This window comes from Hippocampus zosterae, chromosome 18, assembly GCF_025434085.1.
Source record: "Hippocampus zosterae strain Florida chromosome 18, ASM2543408v3, whole genome shotgun sequence".
Lineage (NCBI taxonomy): Eukaryota > Metazoa > Chordata > Actinopteri > Syngnathiformes > Syngnathidae > Hippocampus > Hippocampus zosterae.
In genome coordinates, this window is record NC_067468.1 from 9,737,902 (window position 1) to 9,759,884 (window position 21,983).

The window sequence follows — 21,983 nt, forward strand, 5'->3', positions numbered from 1 at the left end:
TGCGAGATGCGTGGCCTCTTGGAGTCAGTCAGTCTGATGGTGAGAATCTGGCTGTGGGTTGTGGCCTACAACCGCTCCTTGTGAGTGTTCTCGTGTCGTATTTCTGTGTTTGACTCTTTGTCCCATTCATTAAATGGTAACGGGGCGCCCGTTGACTTCAAAGTGCCTTCCTTGGATAAAATCTGCTTCATTCTCATTCCATGAACGCAGTGGGGACGGGGGGTGGGGGGTGTCACATAGAACACATTATTACAAATGACATATTTTCATCAAGTTCCTCTTTAAGAGGTCATCTTGTCCCTTGGAAGGGGCACGTGGTTGGCCTTCTCTCTAGATGCTCCTGCACGTGTCAGTCGATGGTGAAGTGAAAGGGGTAGTCCTCAGTGGGCACAGAGTCAAAGATGATGCTGTCAAACGGATTCTCGGTGGACAAGTTGTCCACAGGGAACCAGGAGTCATACCAGGAAGTGGTGGTCTGGGGTTTCCGTGTGGTGGTGGTGGCTGTGGTGGTGGTCGTAGTGGTGGCGGCGGTGGTCGCGGGTGTGGTCCTGAGGCCGGCGCGTTGCTTCTGAAGACGCAGCCGGCGCATCCGCAGGATCCTCAACCGGCGCAGCCGCTCCGCCCGCTGGGCGGCGGCGTGCTGCTCTTCCGGGGAGAGGGTGCTGGCGGCGGTGGCGCCGGGCGGCGTGGCTTTGGGCTTGGTGACCACGCGGATGGGCCGGTTGCCATTGAGCGCCATGATCTGCTTAATTCGGTCCCAGTTGGACTTGGCCAAGGTGAAGCTGCAGGACGTGGCGCCCGAGTCGTAGCCCACCATGCACAGCCGGGTCTGCGGCGTGTAGCCGTCGGCCTTAGCCGTCACGCGGTACTCGCCGGGATTCAGAAGGCGCCAATAGTCACCGCCCGAGGCTGCAGATAGAGACACTTAGCATTTTTTTCCGAATCAAACAATCTGTGTAGTTACCATTGAAACTATTAACTCATTCAATCCCAGCCATTTTCACTGGAGAAACCCCTTAAATGCCAGCGTTTTACTGGATTTTGACTGATCTTGCAAGGCCCACAGAATATTTGGTTCTCATATTATATAAACATGGAGCCTACCAAAATAAAATTTGGACTCTCTTCTTCTATTTATTTTTCCATTCTTCAGCAATCTACATTACAAAATGGCTAAGTTTCATGACAATGGGCAAAAAACTGAGAAAGAGCTTTTTGTAAAAGCATGCAGTTCAAGCACATGAGGCATCGCTGCCACCTACTGGTCGCTTTTTAAAATGATTTACAATGGAAAAGGCTTATTCTCATTCACAGATTGCATCAGAACCTCCTCTCTGTGATGCAAAAAAAAAAAGGCTTTGACGTACAAGTACGTCCTTGGTAGGGGGGGCCTAATTTTAAAATGACGTACAAATACGTCTTGTGGAATGAAAGAGTTAATATGGGCATTTCCAAACATCATGGAGGGACTGTCAATTCCGGATGATTTTTTTAGTATTCACGGCAGGTGTCTGTTTACCGGTGATGACGTCGTGGCGTATCCCTTCCACGGATATGGTGGCGTTGGCCAGTGCGTTTCCCTCTGTGTCTTTGACCACACCCTTTATCCCACGATGCACCTGGGACACAAGACAGAAACCAGAACTGGAATGACAATCGGGAGGATCAGTTCTTTCCCAAACTTTATTCAGCCAACATATATCAGCGTTGATTTCCAGTCCCAACATTCCCAGTTCGGAGCAGCTCGTTATGAGCTGTGTGATTATCGTCGTGATTGTCATTTACAATGCCGACCTGGCTGCCCACGGCAGAGATGAAGCTGATTTGCGTGTCCATCGGCGGCCTCAAGGTGTCACCGTGGTTCTGACCTGCTCAATGAACGACAGCAGAGCCTCTCGGTTGTTCTCCCATTCCAGAGGAAGTTCGCTCTCGTGCGGAAACTTGTCGCAGCCCAGGAAGATGGAGATCTCCAAGCAGTTGGTGTGCAGATAGCTGAAGTCATTCATGCCTACGGAAGAGTGGTCACATTAAGCAGCTGGGTTTGGAATGAGACAATCTTGTGGGGGAAGGTGTCAAGACGTCGGCAGGCAAGAAGTCTCGGTTTTCTCTAATTTGACATCTATGGTTTCTTTCATACCTCTTTCAAAACAGCGGCCTTATGCGTCTCTAATTTGTACACCCTCATTTGACCTCATTTATTTATTTTGAAATCTGAGCGATGTTTTATTTTGAAAAATTACTTGATTCTCTTACATCCGTCTACAGTGTGTCATTCTTGATGCAAGCACTTCTCGGTCACATGATAGGTTCGCGCGAAAACGAAACCCAGGAGCTAGCAAAATTAGTAAAAAAAAACAAGCGTCTTTGGAAGGTTTCTATGGGAAGAGAAAAAAGGCCCGGCCAGGAGACGGAAGAAGATCCTACGACTTTCAAGAAAAACAAGACTACATTTACTAGACAGTGTCAGGAGTCCGAGTTAAAATACGGATTCATCACAACGGGAGATTCCCACGCGCCGAGCCCACTCTGCATTATATGCGGCGATGGTGAGTCGTATTTTTCATGCACTTTGTATTTACGGTGTATCTTATTTTGAAGGCACGTTTAAATGTGACTATAGCGCGGCCAGATAGGACGTTCCTTGTGTCATGATTTGTGTTTATGATTATGTTTCGAAAATACCAGTTTTCATACGGGTCGCATCATATTATTTTGTTGTATTTATTCGTCACACCTTAAAGGCTGGTCCCTGAAAATATTGTCTGACATTAAACCGGTCCGTGGGGCAAAAAAGGTTGGGGACCGCTGTATTTCAACAAACAGGAAGTCTAATTCTCTTCGTTCAATTTTTGTGGATTCCCAAGACTGAGAATGGACACAGGGTAATATTCAAATCGACGTGGACACGTACTTCCCACCATGGGCTTCCAACTGGCGCCGTTGGTGATGCCCTGCCCCCTGGTGACATCGTCACCGTGGCAGGATCCGCGCTGGACCTCGGTCATGGTCAGGTGACTGTGGGCGTACGACATGGCCAGCCAGCGGAACATGACCTCGTCAGGCGTCTCCCGCAAGGCGCCCTCGTTCTGACGCTGGATGCGCGCCCATGTGTCCTCACTCATCTCGTCGTTGGCCCTCCAGCGGCGGTTATCACTCATCTTGGATAACACAAGCCCGTCAGGATACCAAAGTCATGATATGGCTCTCTTTCCTGACATAGAGCTTTGATGAAGTCACATGTGCAAGTTTTAGCCGTCAAGCAAGTCCCGAGTCACTATTGCAATAAAAAGTAGAGTTGACCCAAAGTCTTGCTCATTTAGAATATCGAGAGCAAATGAGCTCCTTTCCAGTCAGTATTTGTTCGCTAGTGAACTGCACCCGCCGTTTTCTAATGGTCCCAAAACAAGTCTTTCTATGACTGTACATGTTCTTGTCAATTGTCCGTATGACCGACACGAATCTTATTTCATGATTGACCATCTCGTGGTGAGCTAAATGGGACCGTCCATTCGCACTCACACTCACACCTAGGGGACAATTTAGAGTGTTCAATCAGCCTGCCACGCATGTTTTTGGAATGCGGGAGGAAACCGGAGCACCCGGAGAAAACCCACGCAGGCCCGGGGAGAACATGCAAACTCCACACAGGGAGGCCGGAGCTGGAATCGAACCCGGTACCTCTGCACTGTGAAGCCGACGTGCTAACCACTGGACTACCGGGCCGCCCGGGTTAAATACATTTGATTTCAAAAACAACACTACCTTGAAATATCTGATTTAATACGCAAACAGGCAAGACTCGTCAAGTAAAGTAGTTCAAGTAGAGGTCAAGTCGAATCTCGTGAGTATCAAGTCAAAGACAACTAGAGTCCTTCACTAGACTGTCTTGAGTCGAGCCATGTGACTTGAGTCCCAGTCTCTGCTTTCCCGGTGGGCAGCCTTACCGAAATCTGCGGCCGCTGCATGTCGAAAGGGAACGTGACCAATTTCTCGCCACCTTGGAAGTTCGCTCCCAACACAAAAGGGTTGCGCTCCATCCAGGATATGATGGCTTTGGTCTCCACAGCCATCTAATGGCCGAAAAGAAAGCAGAGAGTTTTAGTTTTTGTAGTTTGTGTTGGCAGAAGTGAGCAGTGAGTGTCCAAAAGGCCATCTTTGCGGGTCCATTCCCATTGACCAAAATGCAACGGAAAGCGCATCCAACTCACGGATCCATTGAGGAAGTTCTCCGGCATAGGAATGTGATGGTTGGGAACAAAGCGTGGCACCCAGCCACGGTCCTCCGCCCCCCACAAAATACTGTTGAGATCCGGAAAATTTTGGAAAATGTCATAACCCTCCTCAGTCCAGTGGCCCAAAACCCAGTTTCCCATCTCAGACCCCTAAAGGACAATAAGGACGGAAAGACAATGGTGTCAAATCTTCAACCTGACCCAAAAGTGGCACAGGGTGGCTTTTTCTTGGACGTCGTACCGCCTCAAAGGCCAGCTCGTATGCGTCGGGGTTGAGGGATGGCACCAGATGGATCCTCACTCCGTCCACCAGGCGGCGCACACGAGGGTTTTCATCCTTGTACTCTTTGCATAGGAACTGCATCAATAAGAGGAGGAGCTCCCGGCCCAGCACCTCATTACCGTGGAGACCTGCCGTGTATCGGAATTCTGGTTCACCTGGACGAAAAAAAAAACCCACACACCTCAATCAATTTATTTGTTTACATTTTTTGACCACAGATGAACTCAAAAGCATTCCCTTACCCATCTCGTGTTCCCCAGGGTTGTCGGAGATCTCCATGGCGTACATCTTCAGACCCTGAGAGCTTTTACCGATGTTGTAGATTCTGGTGATGTTGGGACACTCCTCATTAATCACCTTCATCATCTGGAGCCGACGAGAAGATATTGAAAACTATTTTTCAAAATGGCCTTAGAATGCAGTAGAACCTGTTCAAGTGAACTCAATCTGATCTTCTGTAAACATTTTGAAAGAACATGCCCGACAGCTCAGTGTTTCAGGTGTTTCCGATCTTTCTGTTGAGCTACAACATCAAAGCAAGTGACCTGTCTCATGTCCTTGTAGTTGTGATGTCGGAAGTCGAGCTCATCGGAAGACTTCACTTCGTTCTCGCCGTTGTGGCTACCTGGAAGGTGACAGTCACGGGATTACAGCTTCAAAAAATCTGACATCCTTCAATTCTGGGAGAATACATCTGGATCATGATCCGGTGTAAGGAGGAAAGCCCAAATGCGGCCGTGCGGGAATGTTCTTGGCATACTGACTGGGAAGTTGACAGGCCAAAATCTCTGCCCGGAGACACAAACTGCCGTTCCAGCTTTGCGGCAAGATTCGGATGTAGCGCGCCACTACTGGCCAAGAAAACTGGTTCAGAACCGGAGTGTCTTTATCCACATTCCCGTAGAACAACTGGAAGGAAATATTTTGGGGTTTTTTTGGGTGTCACTTTTGTACGAGTTGGAGGTCCCACTACTCACCCACTCGGCATAGCCATCGTGAAGAATCGTCCAATCGCGGCTGTCGTTGCTGAAGGCCACGTAGTAAGACGACACAAAGTCCTCACTACAAGAAGACACAAATAGAACAATTGTACAACATAAAAAACGAACAAATTGTGTTTATTGCATCTGGAATGCATCCCCATGCTAAACGGGAGCTCAATTTTAGAGTTATTTTTGATGTTGAGGCTCCAAAAAAATGTTTGGGAGACCCACATCTGTTCGGAGTTTCTTCCCTGTGTGATGACACCTGAGAACTCCACCTCGCGTCTGGCGTCCACCTCAAACCAGCTGTTGGTCTCCTCGGGCTCTGCGCACCACGCACCCCCATACAGATCTTCATCGTTGGTTGAACCCTGGACGTAGAACAACAGTTAGTCCAGTCTGGTGCAGTCAAGTGTGGATTTTGGTGGTCTAAAGTTGTCTGAAGTTCCAATAAAGTCCAATGTGGTGTCGTGGTCCAGTCTGGTTCGGTCCATTGTAGTCCAGTGTGGCCGCCGGTCATTCCTCTAGATTCTGGTTGTCCACTGTCATCTGAATCCAGTAAGGTCCAGTTTTATCTGGCGTAATCTGGTCATCCAGTCTTGTATAGTCTGGAGGTCCAGTATTTTTCAGTCCATCGAAGTCCGGTGTGGATCCAGGCAGTTCATTGGGTTGTGGTCTTCCAGTCTGCTGTAATCTGCCGTTCCACTTTGGTACGATGGTGCGGAATGACGAATAATGACGCGAATGTTACCTGCATGTTGAGTCTTCCCCGCTGAACCGCGAATCCGTGTTGGGACTGCGACGAGGCCAGCAGCTGGTCGTCTTGCACCCGGTGAGATTCCAATCCCAGTGGAGGACATTCTGGATGCAAAGACACGCTTCAGATAGTTCCACGCCGGAAGACAACCACCGTGTTTTAGTGTCGTCATCTTACTTTTGGGTTCTGGTGGCTCTACCATGTTTTTCAGTCTCTCTTCTTCTTCCTCCTCCCATAACTTCCTCTGACGCTCGGCTTCGACGGAACCACAACACAAAGACGTGTCAGCATCACCGTTTCCACAAAGTACTTTCAGATGTACAAACACCCACGCCGCATTCTATCTGTGAGAGTCATGTGATGAGGCCATGTGTTTTCAGTTTTTCCAACTTCTGATAGAGTCAAGGTGCATAGACTCAACAAAACGCGGGATGTGAAATTTCAGGACGAAACGCAAATGGTTCTGTTTGGGTGGATCGTTCCAAACCTTTTTCCGCCTTTTCTGCCTTTTCTCTTCGCGCTTGCTCCTCCTCTTGCTCTTGCTTCTTTTTGGCAACTGCAGAAAAAAAAAACCATAAGCTGATGATGTCTACTTGTGCCTCAGCGCTTGCAGACACATGCTGGCGCCGGCGCAGGACGTACGGTCGTCGTAGTCGTACTCCTCGTACCAGGGGATCACGACGGGGACGTCCGTGGTCTCCTCTGCGAGATAAGGAAAAGTTTCTTCCAAAGGAACCACGAGTCCAGAAAGTGGCGTGAGAGCGGGATGCGGGGAATACCTGGGATGTACATGATCACCTCCGGAGTGGTCAGCTGATTTTTGTCTATGCCTGAAATTCACAAACAACATCTAAATTATGTCTCAGGATCGCAAAACAACAAGCGAGTGGACTATTTATTTATTTTTTACTTCGATTTCATCGATCTTTGTATTTGTCCTGCTAGAAAGCAAAACAGTTGACTTAAGATAAGATAAGATAAGATAAGATATCCTTTATTCGTCCCACACTGGAGAAATTTACAGCCTCCAGCAGCAAGAATGTATGTAGAAAGAAGAAACAACTATGTTCCAACTGACCCGGGATCCTTCTGACCAGGTCTGGTTCTTCTGGCTCCTCCCACTTGGGCAGCAAGGTGGTTGCTATGGAGACGAGAAGAATTTTGTTCCGCGTCACCACTCCTCCGTTTCAATGGAAAAACCAAATTGAAAACCACACACTTGTCTCTGTGGCGGGTTGAGTCAGCGCTTTGGTGTCTGGCAAAGGTGTTGTGGTGGTTGGGGCGGCGGTCGGGGTGGCGCTGACTTTCGGTTTTTTGGGCGCTTTAGGCTTCTTGGTGGCTTTGGGCTGTTTGGGCCTCTTGGTAGGTTTGGGACCTTTGGGCTTCTTGGTGGGTCTGGGCATCTTCTGCTTCTTGGCCTTGGCCTCCCTCTCCGCAGCCTTCCTGACTTTGGCTTGAGAGAAGCACAACACGCGGCCGATCACGTCAAACGGGCTACTTACGTACTTGGGAAGTAAGGAGTTCATTTTTTTGTTAGAAGCAAGTCACTGGCAATGCTTGCTCAAATCAGGGTTTCAAGGTATGGTTAAGGGTTTTAGCAAGAGTAAGGCCTTCAGACATCGAGTTTCAAATGCAGTGGAAAGTGTTATTCCATCAAGCAAACCACAAACCGTCTGCGCCTTGCGGAAAAGCAAACATTTTCTCCTGTTCACAGGCCAGCAAACTTATCTGGACTTTTAGTGTTTGGCACTCACCCGCGCTTAACGCCTCCCCTAACGCCTTTTTTTTTTTTTTTTAATCAGTGATTGGCTCCGGCGGCCCGGTAGTCCAGTGGTTAGCACGTCGGCTTCACAGTGCAGAGGTACCAGGTTCGAATCCAGCTCCGGCCTCCCTGTGTGGAGTTTGCATGTTCTCCCCGGGCCTGCGTGGGTTTTCTCCGGGTACTCCGGTTTCCTCCCACGTTCCAAAAACATGCATGGTAGGCTGATTGGACGCTCTAAATTGTCCCTAGGTGTGAATGTGAGCGTGGATGGTTGTTCGTCTCTGTGTGCCCTGCGATTGGCTGGCAACCGATTCAGGGTGTCCCCCGCCTACTGCCCGGAGACAGCTGGGATAGGCTCCAGCACCCCCCGCGACCCTTGTGAGGATCAAGCGGTTCGGAAGATGAATGAATGAATGATTGGCTCCAAAATCCCTAACGTGTAAATTTATTTCCGTAGCTACAGAAGAAGGATTGTGAATGGTTTGAGAATTTTTCTTAACTCCAGTTCATTACACAATACTTAGTGAGTTCTTTCCCCCTCAAGCACAACAAATAATCCATATGTGACACAAAAAAAACCTAAAACTAACATTTGTGGGGGAAGAAATTTTAAACTTGCTTTCTCTAAAAATGAATTCCAGCTAATTGAATTTTTTAAAAAGTCAAAATGAAATCAAAACAAGCTTTAATGAAAAATGCCAAACTATTCCCAACCTACTGGTGGACAGTCCAGGTTGGTTCTGTGGCCAAAGCTCATGTTGCGTTGAGCCTTCACGAGCTAGCGTGGCTTTTATTTTGAAAATGCAAATTAACTTCCTATTTTGGGGACTTGAGGGTGCTCACCTGCCTCCACCTCCTGTGGCGTTTTCTTTTTCTTGGCTTTTGGCTTGTTCACCTCCACTGACGGATCGTCTGCCGCCTGGCCTTGGGGATCTCCCCGGGGGTCGCCCCAGGGGTCAGACAGCTCTGCTAGCCCCTGGGCCTCCCTCACCTGAGCCCCCTTTCCCCCGTCGGTCTGGGCGCCGCACAGCAGGATGCCCAACATCGCCAGAAGCAAGCAGGTCGCCACCAAAAGGCTCCTCATGGCTGCAGGAAGAAAAGCAAAGAAAGAAGCTGAGCGAGCGAACTGCGTCCCAGGCAGGGCCCAGATGTGCTCCCCTGACAAGGCAGACGTGAGGCCCTCGCAGGGGGATCCAGACTGCTGCTGATTGTTTATAAGTCTGAGAGCTCCCTCCTCCACCTCCTCCTCCTCTTCTTGTTCTTCAGCACATTTTTTTCTCTGTCCTGGCCAAGGGTGGAGCTTGTGGAGACACATGAGACATTCCAGCCGGGAAGAAGAACAAAAAAAAAAAGCTGCTGAGTCATCTGGAAAAGGGAAAGCCATTTTCAATGAGTTATGTGATGAGCAGCTTTTCTCGTTAACGGACTGCGAGCCTCATCTGGAAGTTTTCCTGTTATTATTCAACAGCACATCACAAAAAAAAGACAGACAAATGAAGAGGGTGAAGGTTAAAAAAAGATGCCCTCAATTCTAAATTAAGGCTTCAAATTCGGGCTTGAAGCCTATTTTAGGCTTTTGAGGCAAGGTGTCTCTACTCTGGGTTAGCCTTTTTAGACCGGGGTAGGGTTTCAAGTTAGGATTAGGGTTTGAAATGAGGTTTAGCCCAAATATGGATGTGTGTGTTACACTGGGGATGGTTTTTGTTGGATTCTATTGGTGCACGTCTGCTCAACGAAAGGACAAGAAAGCTTTTTATTTTTTTTTAATGGCAAATGTAAAGTGAACATTTGACTTGTGCGTGCAATCGTTTTCTTTTTTTTTCCTTTTTCTTGGCCGCTCACATCTTGTCTTGCAGCCAGTCAGCGTCTTCGTTTACTTTGGCGTTCATCTGTTTCTCGTTGCAGACTTTTTCTGACTATGCCAGAGGAAAAAAAAAATCTGAGCAACATTGCACAACTCGCACATACACAAATATTCTATTTCTCATAATAACAACACATTTTAAAGTCTTTAATTGCAGCTTTAAAAAAAACGTAGGTCTAAATTGTCATGGTTCTGTTTGTCTCAGCTCAGAATGGATGGATTTAACTACAGCGCTACCTTGACTTTCATAAAAATATGACTAACGGGTAGAATATTTGCCTGTTTTAAAAATGTTGTCCATTAGAAATTATTTATCTTTAAAAAAAGAAAAATAACACACACTCGCATAGTCATCATTTCCAAGTTAGCCAGTCAAATGTGGTGCACAATAAGGGCAAACAAGCAAGAGTTCAAAATATTAATATTTCTCTTTATTAAAAATAACTTATTTTACATCATTACAGTTCTAAAACTGTTGACTGCACATCTGCATTCAGGTTGTCATCCCTGGTTGTCGCTTGATCAGCTTGTCGATCATGTCCATGTGATCACTTGATTATTGTTCTTCATGTGGGTGATTAGTTTTTCTATTGATTAGTCGATTATTCAGCTCGACTTCAGCGATAAAAAAGTGGTTGTGTCATACGCGACGCTAAGGGGCGGAATTGCCCGCAGATGATTTGACGATTGAAGGCGATTGCAGGCGACGGCCACCAGGTGGAGACGTTGAACACGGTGGAGCGGTGGGTGGGGTGGGCAATGTGGTGCTCCTGCACCCGCATGCCCTCCTCCTTCTTCCACTTGGTGCGCCGGTTCTGGAACCAGATCTTGACCTGCGTGTGGGTCAGGCAGAGTGCGCCGGCAAGGGCGTGGCGCTCCACCGGACTCAAGTAGTGGCAGCGATGAAAGCTCAACTCCAGAACCCGAAGCTGGTCCAGCGTGAAGGCTGTTCGCACGCGGCGGACGCCGCACTTTGAGTTTGCTGGCTTTTTGGTCAGCTTTGTAGGCAGTGGTCTACGGATGCCTGCTGAAAGATATTGCTTCGTGTTGGGACCTGGGAAAGGAAAAGAGTCAAAACTCTCGTCACACATGTCGAAATTGAAGTAGTGACGCTCGAAACGTAACTCGCTAAAAGTTACAAATACACAATTAACCAAGTCATAAAGTCTCACAAGTAACATGGAATTCTCGAGATACCGGAATGTTTTGTAGATTGCCCAAACGTTTTATAAACCTACCGAAATACTCACAAAAGTTACTGAAATATTTTGCTCTCCTGAAATGTCTTAAAAATGACCTAAATACTCTTAACTCTACTAAAGTACAAGTGGCCTGATTACCAGGTGCACTCAAATGTTTCATAAATGTCACCTAAACACTCTTAGATGTACTCAAATACTTATTAAAAGTAAACTAAATAGTCTTAAAAACGTGAAGACACTCCCGAAGTTATCTAAAAACTCCTCAATCTACTAAATATTTTTGTCAATATATTAAATGAAGCAAACGTGTATTATTGTGGTGCTCGAATATTATCTTGATGATACGTAGGCGCGATGACGTCATGGGACGGCGTCCCTAATGGAGCGACTGACCTGCGGCGGCCTTCTCGGCGGCCCCGTTGAACTTTCGGGGGTGCAGGATGTCCTCCACGGAGAAGGCGGTGTTCCCCTTTTCGTTTTTGCGGCTGCTGAACGTCACTCTACGGGCGGGAGGCTCCATGTCGTGCGGGCTGAAGTGAGGGCTGAGAACGCTCCCGGCCTCCGCCGCCGTTTAAACAGGCCACCCTACGTTTGCGCGTGACGTCACAGAAGCCTTCCTCTCCGTGGAGGGCGCTGAGCTCAGTTATTTATTGTGGGACATCTGCTTGAAATGTTGCCTTTTCTTGAAGTGCGTGTCACGTTTTGTGCTTCAGTTTGTCCCGACTGACGTCCGACTATTCTTAGTCGCTTCTTATGCTAATGTCTTAGCTTGTAATGCTAATTGATGGACTCGTCAAAGGGAAAGTGTGTCACCATTGTCCCTTTGCAAATGGGAAACAATTGTCCTTTTCTGCCACAAAACTTAACTGCAATCATCTGATGGGCACAGGTCATTCCAAGCAATCATCAAGGATAATGAGAGGGATGTATTGGGCAAAAACAACAAAAAAAACAAAAACAACAACCATTGGAGTGACACCTGTACTGCGATGTCTTTGCATCTCATTGAAAAAGGTTTGTGTTGATTTACTCAACTTTATTTGGTCAAGTAGTTACACAAAATTATATATCACCTGGATCCAGATGCATATTTTAAGTAGATGAGTATCTGGATCCAGATGATTTTATTTTGTGCAACCACTTGATGAAATAAAATAAGTCAATTCCTTATGCCTTTTTTTCTGATATAGCAAAAAATCAGCAGGAATTGGCACAGTCTCGGCCTCAACTCGACAAAGCCCAAAAGAATTTGGGTGGATGGATGAGTTGGTGGTAAAGTTTTTTTGTTGTTGATGGAGTGTCACAGATGTGCATCCATTCAGAGATGAAGGGGAGGAGAACGTCTCGCTCTTATGTGGCTAAACAATAGCCCTCAGCCATTGATGGTCTCCCCCAGGGGGTCTTGCTCATTGCCCTGCTCCTTTGTGCACCTGCAAGACCCTTCAAATGCATGACGCTCCGGTGGTCTTGCACGGGCACGCGTCGTGAACAATACTCACAGTCATCAAGCATGTTTAAAAAATCAATTGATGGCAATCACATTTGTTTGATGCCTTTCATGGTTTACTTTTGTGCTTTTCAGGCAAGTAGCTTGTTGATGACATTTTGACAGTTGTAGTCACAAAATGTAAAACAGGACATCTAATTGCTGAAGGAGAGACTTGAATGCAAACCTATAGATCATGTCATCGGCCTCAAAAATTGGCATAATTGTCATTTTAAACAAATGTTTTACAGAATGTGTTCAGGACAATTTGTTCCTGTAAAGAAAAACAATTTGCGATTTGAGCAGTGTGAGCAAGGTGTTTATGTGTGTGTGTCAAATGATATATAGTACCTAAAAAATGCTTGCAGTCGGGGACCATTTCTATCTCAGTGCTATTGAAAGAGGACATTTTGAACGGTCACTGAGAATGGAGGAGCTCTCCATTAAAAATGTTGATTTCTTTTTGTTTGACAGCAGATGGAGACCAGCGGAGCAGAATGGACTCTGCTACAAAGGAGGACAATGCAGGAGTCAATTTAAGGAAGAGCCAAATGTATAGATAATAATGATGAATATGTGAATTTTGGGCAGCACATGCAATGTTGTTAACAGTCAAAAGACACGAACAATTGACTGGCTCTGATGACAATGATGATATCATTTAGAGGCCTCGAGGAATGAAAACGTGAGTTGTCATACTATTGCAATTTTGATGAAGGATATCATTAATTACACATTTTGTGCATAAAATTATGTCTTTTTCCTTTGTGATCCATTTCATGCTCTTAAGTGTCTTGAACGTGAAGATTTTCCAAATCTCTTCCAGATATTTCTTGTCAAATTTAATCTGTATGCTAAAATTTTGAATTAACAAAGAACAAGAAACGTATTTGTACGTTGCAATGGATTAGTAAATTATGTCTAATAGACCTTGAATGAAAGCCTACTATGCTATTTTTTGTTGTTTTTGTTGTGCGTTGCTTATTTGTTTATTGTTTATTTATTGTTTAATCACGTTTACATATTTTGTTCTACATCAATTCTCAATAAAGATTTTGACAAAAGAAAAAGGGTCAGTTGGCCTCCGTGCCAACAGTGTCGCTGTGGAGCCGGGTGGGGCTCCAGTCCCCCGGTGGGCTCTCGCGATATTTCCTTTGGAACGAATTCAAACATGGCGTCAGAAGAAGAGGCGGGTAGCACCGTTGTGGCTGAAGCAGACCCAGCCGGAACGTAAGTGGTCTTGTTTTTACACATTAGAACACTCTTAATGAGGAAAACATGTAACTTTTCTGACGGTATACTTCTGAAGCAGGCTCGACGCTGTTTGGCCACAAAAGCTGCCCGCGAACTGGCGAGTAGAGCCAGTCGTAGTGCAGAAGGGTTGGCGAGAAAGGGGCAAGCTTTGTTTTCGGCAAACACGTTCACGTTTCCTATTTATTCGTCTTGAGAGGCCAGATATATTTCAGGCAATATTAGTAAAGTTGACGCTAGATTTAGCAAAACTCAACGTGTAAATCATTGTGGCATAATGTAGGATAGACATAAAAAGACCAAAAGTTAATCTGAAGTCGTAGTATTACGATAATAAATATTCTGCAAAACTCAAATACTATATTTCTTCATATCACGTGAACATTCATGTATAATAAATATTGTTTTTTGGAATACAGATGGATTTATTGTTTGTTAAAAAAATACAAGGACCTTGATTAAAAATATTGCTAATAATTTACAATATTGAGGGAGGAAAAATTGTAATTAGATAATTTTTCGAAGTTCTTCTGTCCTACTTTTTGTACAAATTAATGATTTTTTTGTGTTAATTATTGCACAATGTCCAAAGTAATACATTTTCATTCATTGTTCAACTCTTAATGAAAACTGTTACTACGTAGCGAGGCGGTGTTGACTGAGCTTCCTGTCAGCATGGACACAGAGTCTTCCAGCGGCAAGGAGGGCCTGGCAAGTATCGAACGATGATCACCGTGTTGCGATGATGTCACGTGATGAAGTGCTGTGATGCTGCAGGAGGCGGCAGGTGAAGCATCGGAAGCTGCCGACACGCTGACCGGCTCCGGGGATGAGGACAATGGGCGGCAGCTGGGTGAGGTGGAGCTGCAGTGCGCCTTGTGTACCAAGTGGTTCACCGCTGACACCTTTGCCATCAATACCGCGTATGTAAACCACGGCGCGGCATTGCGTTTGTGGAATATGAATGATGTCTATCTCACAGGCTGGGCGGCCATTTTGTTTTGTACCGACACTTGCTCTCGACTGAAAATTACGATCCGCTGTCTGTTCTGTAGGACTTGTCTGCCCTTCATGACCAACTACGTGTTCCACTGCAATGTCTGCCACCATAGCGGCAACACCTACTTCCTCAGGAAACAAGCCAGTATGTGTCCATGCGCCGCTGCATTCCAATCCAGTTCGATGCTGTCCTCATCCGTTTTTTTGGGTTTTGTGATTGTAGACTTGAAAGAGATGTGTCTGACAGCGCTGGCGAACCTAACCTGGAGATCCAGGAGCCAAGACGAGCATCCCAAGACCATGTTCTCCAAAGACAAGGTGAGCAGCGACACAAACGTCTGGGTACAGATTAATTGTCAAAATAATTGATGGATTAATTGATTAAAATAATTGAGGTCTGGCTCCTTGGGTGCAGGACATCATTCCATTCATCGACAAGTACTGGGAGTGCATGACCACCCGCCAGAGACCCGGCAAGCTGACGTGGCCCAACAACATTGTGAAGACCATGGTAGCGCGTCGCCACCCGGACACACCGCAGCCCACATCGGCTGCTTCGTGATCTCACACTGCTACCCCCCGCCCCCTACCTCTCACCCACCTACTCCCAGAGCAAAGAGCGCGACGTTTTCCTGGTGAAGGAACACCCCGACCCCGGCAGCAAAGACTCTGAGGAGGACTACCCCAAGTTTGGCCTGCTGGACCAGGTATTAACCTTGGGCTGGGCAAACCTTTGCGCACAAGAGTCACATTTGATTTTGAAAACTGATAAATGGGCCAGGTCGTCTGAAGAACAACACCAGGGGTTTTCTTCCTCAAAGAATCCAACATTTAATTAATTAGAAACATTCAAGACTCTGTGCTTTTCCTAAAAGGAAAAAAAAGATTATTCATTTCTTAGCGACTCACAAACACTGGAATGGTACGATATGTATACGACGGTGTGGTTTCATGAAAAACATCAAATCATTGTGCAGGACCTGGGGACCATCGGCCCCTCGTACGACTCCCAAAAGCAGTCGGCCGTCACGCCCACCGCCGGAGGCCTCAACGGTCAGTAAAAGTTTCCTTTTAGCTCACTTAAGGTCGGACGCGAGACGACGCAGTTGACCGTGATTGGCGTTGTGTCTTCCAGGTGGATCCTCTTACTCAGGTGAACACTCGCTTTTGTGGCGGCAGACAGCTGCTATTGCTGCTGCTCTTGTTGTTGTTGTTGTGGATGGTGGTGTCATGTGACCGGCTGGATCGAAGTTGGTTTCAGTTCGATTCCAAGCCAACTAGGGATGGGCATGAAAAATTAATTTTTGATAAGGAAAAAAGCGCATGTGGACTTGCTATCGTCGTCCCTCGCCATATCAGGCTTCGCTCGAAGTGGTTTCACTTGAGCGACCATTTTAAAATCTTGCATATCTAATTTTATCTTGACGATTTTTTTTCGTTGTACCACACTGAGCCATGTCGGTTTAAACTGGCGCAGCAAAAAGCGTGAGCCAGGAAGAAAGAGTTTGTAAAAGACAGAGAACAAATACAGATTCTCAGTTAATTGAATGGAGGACTGGATGATATGGCAACAATGGTCGAACAATAGATTTTATTTTTTTGTCCACTTGGGGTCGCTGTCGTTTATATTCTTAACGATAGTCATGCTGACTATGAGCGCCTTTTGACGAGGAAGTGAGGAGGATGTGCAGTACTTTTCACAGGCTCTTTCCTGGCTAGAGCTGAAGCCACTCTGGCGTTCATTGACGGTGTGAGTTGAGGCTATCAATAGCCGTGCCAAGAATGTGCTTTTGTTTGTTAACGTTTATTTAATTAGCAAACAATCACCCGCGGCTGTTTCCACCCTCTTCTGACTGTATCTGTATCACATGAGTAGTTGTGCTGTGGTGTACTCAACAATAAAATATCCGGATGGCACTAAATCAGGTAGAAATGAACTGCGACATAGCCAAATATGACTCGATTACATTAGGTGTGTATTGAACTAGTAGTTCTTTGCATTCATTGGAATCCAAGTCGCTCTCACTTTGAAAAGAAAATGCTCCACAGGAGATTGTCCCGTGTTGGTATTGTTTGAAGTCCGCAGGTAGCAAAAATGATAAAGAGATGACTCACAAAGTGCAATTACGTACAGGTACATGGTTAAAATACAGTCGGAGTTAGATTTTGAGGGGTGGAGGGGTTGCAAGACAGGTTTTATGTCTACGTTGTTCCCACATCGCCCAATGCCCATCCTTAGTGGAAAGAAAATGGCCGCTCCTTGATTGTGCTCACTGTCGTGTGTGTCCAGCTTTGCTCGCTCAGCCTCCTTTTGTGTGGCCCGCTGCTGCTTACGGCGTCCCTTGACCCCTTTTCTTTTCAAAGTCCACGTCGGGCCGCGATGGTTTTTCACGTGGCACTTCCTGTTTGCCGCCCTCCAACGCCTATCAGCCTCTTCGTGTGCCTCGTTGGTTGAGCTGCATTCCTGATGTTCCAAATAATGAGCTCGAAAGGCTTGTAGCGTTTGGAAGATGCTTTACTGACTAATTCTTACCTGTCTCGCCCCCTGTTCACACAATGCCTGATACCCTGCTTTACGCTGTGCGTGCGTGCGCGTTCGAGCCTCGCCCCTGTTCACATAGTGCCCGATACCCTGCTTTATACTCTGCGTGCGTGTGCAAGGAAACCAATGTGAATTGACGATGGCCAGAAGTTGTGACGTGTGCTGGAAGGGCTTTGAAGCGCCCACACTGCAAGACAAAAAAAAACAAAAATAATCAGCCGAGCATCCACTTGTACCTGGCAAAACTCACAGGTTAAGGCACAATTTGAAAGTGTTGCTTTCGTCAAATCACGATCCTTGAAAATCATCCTGACAAATCAAGTCAAAATTAATTTGTGAATGGCGGAGGCCTCCTACGTATGACTTTTTTTTGGGGGGGAAGCAAATCCCGCATTTGGAAATGCAAGTGTTGTGACTTGTGCTGTCCTCCATCCAAGGTGCTCTGGCGCCCGTGGCGGGCAAAGGAAGAGGAGCCAAGCGTAAGCAGCAGCAGCAGCAACAGCAAGAGGGTGCCACCGCCGGTGCTACCAAGAGGACACGCAGGTACAGTGCGGTGGAAATTTCAGCTTGTGATATTACCGTGAGAAATGGAAGCGTAAAAAAAAATCACAAAATGCTTTGAAGCGATGAAGGTTACAAAGATGAATTGAGCCCAGGTAGGACTTTTTAAACTGCATTGGGATTAATTCCAGGCTATATTAATTTCTCTCTCATCAATCAAAGAAATAAAATGATACCGTAAAAAATGTTTGGCATTTCAATTCTATTTTGATTAAAAGGCGTATGTGAATATTACGAAATCAATGAGGAAAAAAAAAAACATTTTCCGTCAGGCAACTGCATACACAAACAACATTTAGAATTGGAATCAACTTATTTACTATAAGGCAAACAAGCCGCAATTGATGACAAACATTCAGCGTACTTTTTTTATGACAAACTTGGGGGATATCCCGGAAAATATGCACAACCCCCCCCCCCCCCAAAAAAAATCTGTGAGTCTATGGGTGCTGAACCGCAAGTCTGCGGTGGTGGACTGTAGCCCTTTGAATGTGACATGACTTTGGTGCCTCCCCCCCACCGCAGCGACCCGTTGTTCTCGGCACAGCGGCTGCCCCCCCACGGCTACCCTCTGGAGCACCCCTTCAACAAAGACGGCTACCGCTACATCCTGGCCGAGCCGGACCCGCACGCCCCCGACCCCGAGAAGCTGGAGCTGGATTGCTGGGCCGGCAAGCCCATCCCCGGCGACTTGTACCGGGCCTGTCTCTACGAGCGCGTTCTGCTGGCTCTGCACGACCGAGGTCGGCATGCAAACTTCAACTTAGAACAACAACGAAAACTCAATTTTATGTACATGCGGTATGCTTTTGGAATATTCAGTCTGTTTGCCTGGCACCGAGATGCCGACAAAGTACTGCTTTTGTCTAAATGGAACTCTTCGATTCATTTCAACATAGTTCCTTGTCACCGAGATGCGACAGGAAGGTAGCAAAGCACTAGTTTTGTCAAAAATGAAGCTGCCAATGTCCTACTTTTGTCCAAGCGAAGCTCTTGACCCCACTTTGATGTAGTTCCTTTGCCCTCAAGATGCCAAAAGATGGCGACAAAGCCTGACTTTTTGTCTGAAAGAAGTTCCCTAATTCACTTCAACTCAATTCCTTTGTCACCAAGATTCCATTCACGCGACGGCCGTGGCTAGCGGAGTGTAAAACCCAGTGACCGAATTTCTACTCGTGTGGTATATTCTTCCCCCTCTTATCTGTTGGGTGTCATGCAGGGACTTGATTTTGTGTACATGTACTCGCCTTGCACGTAGCACCCCAACTGAAGATCTCCGACGACCGTCTGACGGTGACGGGCGAGAAGGGCTACTCCATGGTGCGCGCCTCCCACGGCGTGCGTAAGGGCTGCTGGTACTTTGAGGTTTCCGTGGAAGACATGCCTCCCGACACGGCCGCCCGGCTCGGCTGGTCCCAACCTCTCGGTGAGTTTTGTCACTCTGCCAACTTGAGCACCACGCATTTACTGTGAACGTGCAACATTTCCTCATTGGAATAAGGTGTGGCAGTTGCGAACGTATTAATTGTGTTTTTGAATTGCGCTGCGGCGTCCCGTGCGCCCTTTCCAGGTAACCTGCAGGCGCCGTTGGGCTACGACAAGTTCAGCTACTCGTGGCGTAGCAAGAAGGGCACCCGCTTCCACCAGTCCATGGGCAAGCACTACTCCACAGGCTACGGCCAAGGGGACACTCTGGGCTTCCTCATCGAGCTGCCCGACCGCACCGAGACGGCTCGAGCGCTGCCGGACACCTACAAGGACAAGGTGACGCACCCAGCCGGAGCGGAGCGCCCCCTGGCCGCCTCACCTACAATCTGACGGCTTGCTGGTGTTGTTTGCAGGCGCTCATCAAGTTCAAGAGCTACTTGTACTTTGAGGAGAAGGACTATGTGGACAAAGCCGAGAAGAGCCTGAAGACCATGAGCCCCAGCAGGGTGAGAACGAGCCTGAAACAATGGGCAATTACACATGGACAGGAGTGAGGAGATGGAATTCAGTCCACCCGGTTCATCACAAGGCAAACACACACAGTGGAACCTCGATTTGGCGGACGGTTAAGTCCAAAGTCTGAAAGTCCAGGTTTCAGTAAGCAGGAATACTGTCTGTCACCGGTAACGAGCTATTTTTGGAGAGGACGTCGAAGCGGGGCACAGGATGATTGGCTGCTTCTGCGGAGTTTGTAATGAATCGCGCCAATCACCTTTGTTTTCCTCTTCCTCCTCCTCCGCGAGGAGAGAGCAGAGCTGCTATGCAAAGAGGAGGAGAAAGGGGGAAGGAGCAAAAAACGAAAGGCACACTCAAAGCGGCAAGCAAAGAATGTTCATATTCATGTTATATCCAACATGTTTCTTCATTCACCAAATAGTCGATTTTGTTGAGGAATAAAATGGAGTGTGTTCAAAAATAATGTTTTTGAGCTGTCATTTTAATACGGTCATATTTTTTAATCGTACGCAAAATGTTAGCTTCACATCTGCCATAGGGACATAGTTGAGGCCGCGTGTTGTCTGGCGTACACGCCAATGATGTGTCATTTCTAAGATAATGACTTCCAAGAAGTTTGAGAAATGATAGCCGTCCGTCTATTGAATTTACAGTAAGCCGACGACAGAACCCGGCTAATATTCGGGGTGCGGCGTCTATCATTGGCGAGCCAGTATCTGTTTGAGGAACTCTCACTGATGCTTCTGATGTGCCCGCTGGTAGATGGTGTTCTACAAGAACGGCGCGAGCCAAGGCGTGGCCTTCGAGAACCTGTTTGAAGGAATCTATTTCCCGGCCATCTCCCTCTACAAGAGCTGCACGGTGAGTGCCGCCTCTGCCGCCGCGGCTGCCGGCGTTCACTTTTTACACGCTTTCTTCCTTCCTTCCTTCCTTTCTTCCTCCCTTCCTTCCTTCTTTTCAGTAACGCCTGGGCATAGTATGGCCCGCTAATTGACATCATTAGATTTTGTTCTCCTAAAATTGGGTACCGGTATGTTAAAATGGTTCATTTATCTCAATAAACAGTCGGTTAACTTACTTACGTCGTATATTATTTTTATAAATATTGCTAAAATAAACAATTGAAATGAATATTTTACATTTTTGTAGGTTTTTTTTTTTTTGTTGTTGCTGTAAAAACCATCAAATTGTTTTCCAAGAACACAAAAACATTCTTAAATGGAATACTTGGTTTATTTTTTGTCAATAAAAATGACCGTTCACGTGGTCCTTGCCATGCCTCCAGGTGTCCGTTAACTTCGGGCCACACTTCAAACACGCCCCCAAGGATGTCGCCTTCCAGCCGGTAAGCGCCTCGCCGACGCCCTCGCCGTCGTGCATTTTTTGACGCTTGCTGTTGGTCCGCAGATGAGCGACATGGGCTGGGGTGCCGTCATCGAGCATACGCTGGCTGACGCACTGTACCACGTGGAGACGGAGGTGGACGGACGCCGCAGCCCGCCCTGGGAGGGATGAGCCGCCCGCATGCATCCGTGGAAACAGGCAGCTTCTTGTCTTTATTTGGACTTTTGACACGCGGTAGGGCACGGGAAGATCAAGTCAACAGTGGTCAGTGCCCCCCAATCTTAACAACAATGTCCACTAAAAGTCAATTAGCGGGTTAATTATTATTATTATTATTATTATTATTATTATCATGGAAGAGATTTTCTACCTATCGTTATATGTCATTTGCATAGATTAATGAACAAGGATCCCCTTTTTATGTAGTTGATACTTTAAGATCAATTTAGTGAAATTGGATCATTTTCCACACACTTCCTGGGCGAAGTGCATCGGTCGGGCATCACTGAGTTCTATCCCAGTTCAAACTTGAAACAAATGATGCAGAGCAAGCATTCCTCAATTTGGCCAACGTTTGTCATCATTTTGATTATTGATTGACAGGCGACACCGCACGACACTCTGAACGCCAGTTTGTTTGTCGCATTAGAGTGCCACGTGGTGCTTCATTCCACCGCACCCGCCGCGTCGTCTCCTGTACACAGTTTATTTTTCTTTTAACGGACTGAAATAAAAATAGGCTACGTGGATGACATTTGGTTCATCAGGCTGTT

General features: G+C 46.8%; 3 protein-coding genes across 4 annotated transcripts; 1 reads left to right on the forward strand and 2 right to left on the reverse strand.

The window, feature by feature from the left end:
• Positions 1 to 198: 198 nt before the first annotated feature.
• Positions 199 to 9,506, reverse strand: aebp1a (AE binding protein 1a). The gene is given in 21 exon segments (XM_052050600.1): positions 199 to 909; positions 1,520 to 1,619; positions 1,869 to 2,008; positions 2,912 to 3,158; positions 3,945 to 4,070; positions 4,209 to 4,382; positions 4,474 to 4,670; positions 4,758 to 4,881; positions 5,061 to 5,140; positions 5,280 to 5,424; positions 5,493 to 5,577; positions 5,730 to 5,869; positions 6,250 to 6,359; positions 6,433 to 6,510; positions 6,743 to 6,811; positions 6,898 to 6,957; positions 7,035 to 7,085; positions 7,334 to 7,396; positions 7,475 to 7,708; positions 8,861 to 9,284; positions 9,286 to 9,506. Coding segments are annotated over 21 exon segments (3,261 nt in total). The 5' UTR covers positions 9,340 to 9,506; the 3' UTR covers positions 199 to 349.
• Positions 9,507 to 10,290: 784 nt separating this feature from the next.
• Positions 10,291 to 11,657, reverse strand: pnx (posterior neuron-specific homeobox). The gene is made up of 2 exons (XM_052050925.1): positions 11,477 to 11,657; positions 10,291 to 10,935 (listed from the first exon to the last, which is right to left on the reverse strand). The coding sequence occupies exons 1-2, from the start codon at positions 11,601 to 11,603 to the stop codon at positions 10,499 to 10,501; spliced, it is 564 nt and encodes a 187-aa protein (XP_051906885.1). The 5' UTR covers positions 11,604 to 11,657; the 3' UTR covers positions 10,291 to 10,498.
• Positions 11,658 to 13,648: 1,991 nt separating this feature from the next.
• On the forward strand, positions 13,649 to 21,962 carry ash2l (ash2 like, histone lysine methyltransferase complex subunit). 2 transcript variants are annotated; one of them, XM_052050671.1, is made up of 17 exons: positions 13,649 to 13,799; positions 14,465 to 14,531; positions 14,598 to 14,743; positions 14,876 to 14,964; positions 15,043 to 15,137; positions 15,235 to 15,330; positions 15,431 to 15,526; positions 15,797 to 15,872; positions 15,955 to 15,972; positions 17,799 to 17,904; positions 18,448 to 18,665; positions 19,181 to 19,348; positions 19,493 to 19,686; positions 19,764 to 19,856; positions 20,629 to 20,727; positions 21,152 to 21,211; positions 21,274 to 21,962. In XM_052050671.1, exons 1-17 carry the CDS (start codon positions 13,741 to 13,743, stop codon positions 21,379 to 21,381), a joined length of 1,788 nt encoding a protein of 595 aa, XP_051906631.1. In that variant the 5' UTR covers positions 13,649 to 13,740; the 3' UTR covers positions 21,382 to 21,962. The 2 variants fall into 2 exon arrangements, with proteins under 2 accessions (XP_051906631.1, XP_051906632.1); XM_052050672.1 differs by lacking the exon at positions 15,955 to 15,972.
• The last annotated feature ends 21 nt before the right edge of the window (positions 21,963 to 21,983 follow it).

What these genes read in the sequence shown, in the direction of transcription:
- pnx (XM_052050925.1), bottom strand. Translation starts at nt 11,603, where the DNA reads ATGGAGCCTCCCGCCCGTAGAGTGACGTTCAGCAGCCGCAAAAACGAA. An exon ending in CGCCGAGAAGGCCGCCGCAG is followed by an intron (nt 10,936 to 11,476) that starts GTCAGTCGCTCC and finishes TTCCTTTCCCAG; the next exon opens with GTCCCAACACGAAGCAATAT.
- ash2l (XM_052050671.1), top strand. Translation starts at nt 13,741, where the DNA reads ATGGCGTCAGAAGAAGAGGCGGGTAGCACCGTTGTGGCTGAAGCAGAC. An exon ending in AGTTTGGCCTGCTGGACCAG is followed by an intron (nt 15,527 to 15,796) that starts GTATTAACCTTG and finishes ATCATTGTGCAG; the next exon opens with GACCTGGGGACCATCGGCCC. An exon ending in AGGATGTCGCCTTCCAGCCG is followed by an intron (nt 21,212 to 21,273) that starts GTAAGCGCCTCG and finishes GTTGGTCCGCAG; the next exon opens with ATGAGCGACATGGGCTGGGG.